This window comes from Palaemon carinicauda, chromosome 35 (assembly GCF_036898095.1).
Source record: "Palaemon carinicauda isolate YSFRI2023 chromosome 35, ASM3689809v2, whole genome shotgun sequence".
Classification (NCBI taxonomy): Eukaryota; Metazoa; Arthropoda; class Malacostraca; order Decapoda; family Palaemonidae; genus Palaemon; species Palaemon carinicauda.
In genome coordinates, this window is record NC_090759.1 from 59,849,316 (window position 1) to 59,859,315 (window position 10,000).

The window sequence follows — 10,000 nt, forward strand, 5'->3', positions numbered from 1 at the left end:
CAGTTATTATTCGTCTCATGTTTTCTTTGGTCCATTCATAACTCCCTAACTAATTTCCACCAATCCACTCATCCTCCAAGCCCTTCCGCTGGGGTCAATAAGGAAAAAGCATCGAGTTAATAACCTCTTCACTGAAGCCACTTGCTGAAAGGGCTGTAAGTCAGCACTTCTCTTGGTACTTAAAAAGTAGCAAACGAGAATAGAAAGAGGTTTATTGTGGTATACCTGATCAAATCGCTTGAATTGGGTTTCTTATGAGAAAATATTTCCCTGTAATCTGTCAGGTCTGATCGTCATCCATCACTTTTAACTTTACGCAACGCCGCTTTTCGTTACTTGGCACCCAGTTCGTCTTTCCTGATTTGTGTTGCCAACATTTGGTTTTCATAATTTTCTTCTTCTTTTTTTCTTTTTTTTTTTGGGTTAAAGTAACTTTAGTTTTTTCGGCCTCTTCGTTTTATTCATCGCTGAAATATTTTTATTTTTGCTGCACTACATAAGAACATAAGGATTTTATTTAACTTTTTCACATATACTCTCTCTCTCTCTCTCTCTCTCTCTCTCTCTCTCTCTCTCTCTCTCTCTCTCTCTCTCTCTCTCTCTCTCTCTCTCTCTCTCTAGGGAAAAATTCCCTTTTAGTCTTCCTCTGGTGTATTTTAGAGTTAGAGTAAGTTTACAGTATGCCGTAACATTTACAGAAAAGAACCACCTTCCTAACTGTGTGCATAAATATTTACTATTTCCAACGTAACCCTATTTATATTCTTATTTAAAATTACTATCAAATCTTTTCAGCTTTACCATCTGCATTTCTTATCGGAAGATATATTGCCCCTTCATGTACTAATTTTCCCTTTTTACCGCAAAATTTCCCTGCTTCACGTTGCTTTTAAGTAATCTCCATACCCTGCCCTATCAGGGAAACTCCCTGCCATGGCTAATTTTACCATTTCTCTGTTTACCCCAAATCCTCCGGACGCAATTTGATTGACTCTGGATTCGTCTCCGTCAAGTTAATGGTGTTTAGCAGATTGTCCTATGGAACAATCACTGAATTTAATTTTGAATTTGGTTCTTTCATTTTATGAATAATTTTGGATCCTATTTTTTGCATATAATACTTTCATCATCATCATCATCATCATCATCATCTCCTACTCCTATTGAAGCAAAGGGCCTCGGTTAGATTTCACTAGTCGTCTCTATCTTGAGCTTTTAATTCAATACTTCTCCATTCATCATCTCCCACTTCACGTTTCATAGTTCTCAGCCCTGTAGGCCTGGGTCTTCCAACTCTTCTAGTGCCTTGTGGAGCCCAGTTAAATCTTTGGTGAACTAATCTGATTTTAAGCAGAATAACTATAATTATATTTGACCCGTGAATCATTAAAGAATTTAAAAATCATTGACGAAGTCTGTGTCGAACCAAACGTTTGGAACGCGTACTCTTTGGGAAGCTTTAAATGATCGGGCGAAAACGTTCGCTTGCTTAAGTTTGCCGAGGATCGAGATGGCCAAGTGCGGTGTTATTTAAATACCTTGCAAAGAGTGAATAGTTAAAGCGCTGTAAATTGAAATAATTGAAAAAATTGTGGAAAAGTGAATTCTGTATATGGGATGCCCTTTGGAAGTTCGGTCATGTTACCATATAAGGATATTTCCCTTTGAAGCATTTGTGTTATCGAATATTTTTTCCTTTCCTTTAAGCAAGTCATGATGTGAATTAAGAAATCAATCCTTTACAATACGGAGCAATATTTGTCTATATATATATATATATATATATACATATATATTATATATATATATATATATATATATATATATATATATATATATATATATATATATATGATATATATATATATATAAATATATATATATATATATATATATATATATATATATATATATATATATATATATATATATATATATATATATATATATATAAATATATATATATATATATATATATATATAATATATATATATATATATATATATATATATATATATATATATAAACTTATATTTTTTTCTTATCGGTCACGCTCAGCTCTCCCCGTCCCTGAGTCGTACCCTGGTATGAGGGGGTGCGTGTATGTACATATCTAAATATTTAGCTGTCAGTTTTGACGGGTTGCGTACACTAGTTATTGAATAATATTCCTCAGAAAATACTTTATTCTTTGTGAGATGAGAATATTCTATGTTGAGATATGACTAAATCTTGAATATTTTATTTTGATTATAAGAAAAATAAAAGAAATACTTAATTTCTGTGAAATAAGAGTAGGCCTAAATGTTATAGAAAAATATAACCAGATCTTGTGCATGCTATTAAACGCCTAGTCTGTGAGCTATTTCGGAGCCCATCACATGTCCCCACAAGTGTTAAAACAGGGTGCAAATACACCTGCGATTACAGGTGTTACCCCGTGAATAGCAACCTTTGCTGGGGAAAGTCCAGTTTTGTAAGCGAAAGTCTGAAGTGAATTCTAAAAAGGGTACTGGCTATCGTCTCATGATCATACTCGCGATGTGTGAACTATTGATATTGTATATTTTTGCTCAATGTTATCTATAAAACACGAAGTGGGATGGCTGCAAGTAATATTATGCCCAATGTAGAGTAACGTAAGTCAATATTTTCCTAATGTAGAATATCAAAAGTTATTTTTTTCCAATTTAGGAAAATTACAATATTCTTTCTCCTGTTTGGAGAAATGCAAAAGTGGGATGGCAGAAACATTCTATATCCAATGAAGAGAAATGTAAATCAACTTTTGTCCAATGCAGAATACTTCGTTACACTTTTTTTCCAATTTAGGAAAACTGTAAAATACTTTTTCTCCTATTTAGAGAAATTAATTCAACTTTTATTCTGTATAAATGAACCATAAGGGCCCTTGTTCAATATAGACAAGGGCAAATTGCCTTTTCCCGGTTTCGAAGAAAACGAAAGCTTATTTTGCATAAGCGAAAGTTTCTTTTATCCCGAAACATAGAAGAAAAAAGTAGCCCTTGGTTCAATGTAAATACACGAAAGTATTTTTTCCTATTGGCTACTTGAAGAAAATTGTTAATACAATTACTATATTTTTGTACTGTAAAAATATTATGTAGAATAATTTGAAAAATCTTTTGATAAATTAAGCATTATTTTTAGAACAATTAAAAAAATATTCTTATACATTTAGAAAATAGTTTTTGATACAATTAAGAAATTCAGATCACATAAATTTACAGAACATTGTTTGAAAACCTAAATACATATGCTTGGGCCATAGGAAATTAATACAACACAATGCGACATACACTAGTTTTAAAATCTATTTTATGTTTCAGATATCTAATTTATTCCATATACTGGCTTGGATAACATTAGTTGGACAGTTGATATACATATGAAACTTGATGATGCATTTCATGTCCCACAATCATCGATTTAGGCTGAAGGCAGCAACCCGGTTAAAAGGCTCAAATGGTGAGAACCAGGTGTTAGCTCATGAACCACTTTCATGTTTATCGGGAAGTCGGTCATCAGTTTATTAGCAGAATAGCGTCAGTGTGGGAGTGAAAGTAAAATGGGCAAATATGTATAAAGACATCCGCAGTGTTAGGATAACAGCGCGCAGAGATTTTTACCGCTCAAATATAGATCCGAAACTGTTGTAAGTGTTACGGGATTTTTTGTTCTTTTTTAGTCTTCATATTTTCCTTTTTACCTCTCCCATATAATAAAGAGAAAGTATCTGTATATATATATATATATATATATATATATATATATATATATATATATATATACGGTATATATAACTTTTTTACTATCATTTCATTCTTGTCGCGGGGCGGTGAGTAGTCATTCCTTGGTTAGAGGGAGGTACCCCCAAAGGTACATTCGGAAACCACAACCTCCTACAAATTGCCGAACCAGCGCGTTGTAGCTAGGAAAGGTGTAGTGGGTGGGAAGAGTTAAATCTGTGTGTGCAAATCTATCTAAATATTTAAACGTCGTTTTGACGGCTTGGGTACACTAGTTATATGATAGTTTTTATGATTTAATAGAAACATAAATGTTCTGAATTTGTTAATTTCGATGTACATTTTTTTCCTTTAACGGGCAAAAGTGAAAAGGAAGGGAAGTTTAAATTAGTTTTTTTAACCTATGCCTGTGGAAAGCAGTAATGGGGATAAGGCAAATGGAGTCAGGAAAAGAATCAGCAAAAGAGATTTCTAAAGCCTTGTCACTAGAAGGAAATGAAGTCATTCTACATATCAAAAACTCAGTAAATTAGATGATGATAATCTAATTGTTCCAATGTGCAGATGAGATGATGAAAATCTAGTTGTTCCATAAACAGATTTAATAATGAAAATCTCTTGGTTGTTCCTTTGAGTAAATGGGATGATGGAAATCAAGTTATTCCATAAATAGATTTAATAATGAAAACCTCTTAGTTTTTCGTTTGAGTAAATTGGGTGATGAAAATATAGTTGTTTCATTGAGTAAACTAGACAATAGAAATAAAGAAATTCTCTAAAATAGATTGGCCGTTATAAATCTAGTAGAAAACATTCCGGAATACCTAGGCTATGTATAATGCGTCGTTTAGTGCGTGTGTTTGTGGAACATAAACAAAACAACCCATGGGGCAGGTTATATTGTTGCCGTGACGAATTCTCTCTCTCTCTCTCTCTCTCTCTCTCTCTCTCTCTCTCTCTCTCTCTCTCTCTCTCTCTCTCTCTCTCTCTCTCTCAGATGTGTGAAAGAAATCACCCTGACTGATAAGCTTTAGCTAAAACCAAATGCAATATTTTTTGTGAAAAAAGTTATCCTGTTATTAAAATATATTAAATAGTTTCAAAGGAATTTCAAAGAGTGAAAGAGATAGGTTGAAATATCGTAAACCAACTGAAATGAGTATCCTGATGGCTCAAGCGATATCAAGCAGAAACGGAACACTTGTTGAACTAATTACCTATTATATATATATATATATATATATATATATATATATATATATATATATATATATATATATATATATATATATATATATATATATATAAACAGACTAGTGTACGCGACCCGTCAAAAGGGACGGCTAAATATTTAGATGGTTAATATGCACATACACGCTCTCACTCACAGATTCAACTCTTCCACCCCTCGGTCTTTCCTTATTACAACACGGCTTTTTGGGTAATTTATGGGAGGTTGTCGTTTCCGAGTTGGAAATATCAGCAAGAAATGCAGCCGTTTCTAGTCTACTGTGGGATAAAGACCTCAGACAAGTCAGTTCATGCCTGGGATTTGGCCAGTGCGGATTGGTGATGGTGGAAGTTTTTCGTCTAATCCCCCACAGCAAACCTACCTAGTATGAGTGGCCCGTGACTAGTCCAACTTTGCTGATCATGGCGATACGTAAACCCTTTCACCACGTTAAGGTATCGCCACTCAGAAAAGGACAGGATATATATATATATATATATATATATATATATATATATATATATATATATATATATATATATATATATATATATATACACACGCACACACCATGCTCTGGGCCACAATTTTTCCTTGAATGCAGATGAATATGTGGTGTTTGTTATTCAAAGCAAAATTATGCTATTCATCTATACAACTTTTTATCGGCAATGTCAACTGCTGTTTCATCTATTAACTTATTGCTAATATCCAAGGTTCTAGTAGTTCACGATAAATCTACACTCCAACATATAGGTTTGTAAAGTAAAATTTAAAGATTAAAATAAATATGAAAATATAGGCAAAAATCAATAAATTATTTTTTAATTTCAAGATTTTTTTTTTTTCTAGAAGTTTTAGTAGACCAAATTATTTGGTTCCAATGAGTCAAAATGGTGTTCATTGACATACTTTACAAGAAAGAAAAACCTCTTAATTCATGAAATATATTGATTTATTTTTACATAAATTTGGATTCCTGTTTTAATCTTCACTTTATACGTTAGTAATCTATATATTAGTTACTATAGGACTATTGTACACCTTGTAGCCATCATAATAATCATAATTTGAGACAGTTAGTGACATAATAAACAGAAATATACCTGTAGTCCTAAAGGATTTTAGCTCTGAAGATAAACATTTGTATAAAGGACTAGGAAAATTTATAAGAATGACAAATGCCATTTGTACATCTATATTTGATATATATCTTCCTTTTCCTATTTCGTTTACAATCTCATTCGAAAAAGATGTCTCTGACATTGTCCTGTCTCTTGTCTCTACTATTCATGAGCGACCTTTAAACTAGTGAATAAGGGTATGGACTCTTCTGCCTCATACTAAAATGTTAAGTAATCTGATTCTAATATCTTCCCCTTAAAAATGAGTTGGCAGTCGTGATTATCCGTCAAGATCTCGTGGACTCGTTGCGTGAAATCAATGAAGGTATGAAGCAAATGACTCACATCAATCTTATTAGTGTGTTGAGCCATCTCTTTACCGGATTGCTTAACCCTCATTGCTTCTGATGTTTAACTAGACGTCTTATCTCATAAGAAATCTTGCATCCATCTCATTACATCGGAATATCACCCATATGTTCCCCAGTTCTTTGGTGAGGTTGTCGCTTGATTGCTAACGAATGGTGCATCGAAGGGATGCTTAGATTTACTTTCAGTGCATGATTTGGAGCTTTTTCTTACTTGAAGGGATACAGTATTTGTTTACCTTTTCTGAGTGGGGATACCTTAACGTGGTGAAAGGGTTTGTGTATCGCCCTGATCAGCAAAGCTCTACTAGTCAGGGCCATCTATACTATAGTCCATTTCTTTTAGCGAGTCATATTTGTACCGACTCGCAACGGTGCCCTTTTAGCTCGGAAAAGTTTCCTGGTCGCTGATTGGTTAGAATTATCTTGTCCAACCAATCAGCGATCAGGAAACTTTTCCGAGCTAAAAGGGCACCGTTGCGAGTCGGTGCAAATATGACTCGCCAAAAGAAATGGACTATAGGTTAGCTTGCTGTCAGCAATCAGACAAAAGTCTCCCACCATTGCCAATCCGCAGTTGGCTAGCGTGGGGATGAAAACGGGCCAAACCCCAGTCATGACTAAGGACATGTATTATAGGCCTTTGCCCTGCAGTGAACTAGAAACTGCTGCATTAGTTGTTATTGTTGCATTTGTAGTGGAACATTGTTATACATTTTGTGAATCTATTTCATCATTATCACTTTTTTTTTTTTTGAGGATTTTTTTTATAAGTCATCATAGAATTATACATATATTTTCCTTTGTTTTTAGGACTTTATTTTATTTTTAATATGTAATTTGAAGATAATAGATAAGATAAGAAGATAAGAAAGATAAATGGAAAAACTAAAATTTCACAGATGTCGTTTATAAATTATTGTGCTGAGAAGTTTATTACAACTCGGCAAAACTTGAAACTTGACGAAAAAACGGCCGCATAAAAAATCAGCAATCTAATAATTGAGAGAGAGAGAGAGAGAGAGAGAGAGAGAGAGAGAGAGAGAGAGAGAGAGAGAGAGAGAGAGAGAGAGAGGTGAGTGGAGGATCTTACTAGTGAGCTTTACATTTTCACAAAGTGGTTTTAAAAGAGCAACAGTGTCATATCCTGTTGGGACATTGCTTTCGAATGAAACTTTAATGGTCCACAGCTCATGAAAAGTTTCTTTTATAGCGGACATCACCAGCATCTTGGGAGGATGTGTGAGGTCACCCAGTGCAGGATCTAAATTTGTCTGTTGCAATGCAATGCATTTATTGGTAGTATGTTATACCCACTTACAGTATATACACGCACATACCTTTTCGTATTCACGAATGTATTTTATATGCAATAAATATATCTATCTATTTATTCATCTTTATCTACTTAAGCGCTCTCTCTCTCTCTCTCTCTCTCTCTCTCTCTCTCTCTCTCTCTCTCTCTCTCTCTCTCTCATTCTCTGTATATATATATATATATATATATGTATATATGTATGTATATATATATATATATATATATATATATATATATATATATGTATATATATATATATATATATATATATATATATATATATATATATCTAGTTTGATTTATTTCTTCAATATAATGATATTCCCTTTAAGATATTATGGCTCCCAACAAAAACAAGATGTTGGTCAGTGACACATTCCATTACGATTTACGTACGGATAAACTTACTTTGCAGAATACCACCTCAATACTAGTTGCCTCATGCACCTACAAAGAGGGCACATCATTAATACAGTGCGTATGGCACGTGTTTTACGCGTACACTCGCTTTCTGCATGATCATTATAAAAAATTAAAGACAGGTTGCAAGGGCCCCTGTCAGATTTCATACTTGATGGTCGACATTTTTTTCTTTATTTGTAGCAAGACCAATTGTTTATAATTTTATATTTTGATATCCAAAATCATATCAAAGTTGAACATTAAGCCGTTTCATTAAGATTAGACTGCTGTAGAGAAACATCGACACAGTTGTCGCTACTTTTCCTTCAACTGTTGGGTCGTGAATTAATTTCCAGCACTACGCCATTCACCTATATCTTTCACGCACTCTCGCGTTTCTCAAGCAAACTCCTTAGAAATTGGACTGTTGTATTGAAAAATCAACAAAGTTGTCGGTACTTTTCTTTCAACTGCTGGGTCGTGAATGAATTCCTAGCACACTACGCCATTCATCCAGATCTTGCACGCACTCTCGCATTTTTCAAGCAAAGTCCTTAGAAATTTCTGCGCGAGATCGTTGGTTTGGACGAGGGACAGTAGTACTGTAGATATTTAGCCCCATGCCGTTCTTGACAGTTGCAGTACCAAAGCAACCAGGTTGCTCGCTTGCCTTTGGCGGTAATGATTGATATTGACATTCATATAGCACCTTCATGTCTATATCAACTCCTAAGATATATATTTGGGAGTGGGATCTTACCCTTGAATCATTTATTATAGGATAAACGAGGCAATGAATGTTCTGCTTTTCTAAAGCCCAGGACACTGCTTATGTTGAGAAATCCGCGTTTGAACATACGTATGAATAAGTATATAAAAACGTGTACTCCACAGAGGCACACAGCATCCAGAGACGGCTCCCTGTCTCATCAGACGATAATGATAATAATAATAATAATAATAATAATAATAATAATAATAATGCTGTCAATTTGTTCCATCCACCTCCACCACGATATGGCGCAAAGGAGTGACACATTCCCGGTTACTCTGAAGATCTCCTTCTCTTGCTTACCGTCGAGGATGATACAGTTGTGACGTCATAACGGCAGCTTGTAATCAGAGAGAAGTTATTTAAAAGTTTGGCCCAGGCGAAGCCAAGAGCAGCCGGCCTGCACCGATCCTGTCACAGCGTTCATATGCAGGTTACACTTGACAGCTCGAGATAGAGTTGCGGAGTGTGGTTATCGATGGAGTTGCATCTCTTTTGCGTCGCGCATTGAGGGTTGCTAGATACCTGTTGTATTGGTATTGAAGAATGATATACTAGATACTTGTTGCATCGATAGAGAGAGAGAGAGAGAGAGAGAGAGAGAGAGAGAGAGAGAGAGAGAGAGAGAGAGAGAGAGAGAGAGAGAGATTTTCACCACGGTAATTAAGACCAACACATGGATAGGTTGTCTCTATATATTTAAGAAAATTCTTAGAATATTTGTGTTTACGTGTTTTTTGTAGTTGAAGAGAAATGATAGAAATTAATTCAGCATTCCATACCTAAAGATCATTAAGTTATACATATAAACGATTAGATGGTATAATTTGTTTGGGTTGTTTATGTGAGTTTCAGGAAAGCAAGAGTCAATTTCATGTAATTAGTATCTAGTGTTTTTCCAGTTTCTCTTTCTCCACGCTAGATGCGACGTGCAACTGTCGACTAACAGCTAGGTACTTGGCATTGCTGTTTATGATTTATGTGAACAGAGACATACTTTATGGAACATGCCCA

The 10,000-nt window shown here is 34.4% G+C and overlaps 1 protein-coding gene across 13 annotated transcripts in view; it reads left to right on the plus strand.

Annotated features, from left to right (window-relative positions):
• Positions 1 to 10,000, plus strand: part of LOC137627785 (uncharacterized) — a 481,638-nt gene that overhangs the window by 115,872 nt on the left and 355,766 nt on the right. Inside the window, exon 1 of one of the 13 annotated variants that reach the window (XM_068359139.1) lies at positions 3,568 to 3,677. The exons of the other annotated variants lie outside the window; for them this stretch is intronic. Within the exon in view, the coding sequence (XP_068215240.1) occupies positions 3,601 to 3,677 (77 nt within the window). The 5' untranslated portion in view covers positions 3,568 to 3,600. Of the gene's footprint in view, positions 1 to 3,567; positions 3,678 to 10,000 lie in introns of those variants that run through there. 13 annotated transcript variants of the gene reach the window in all.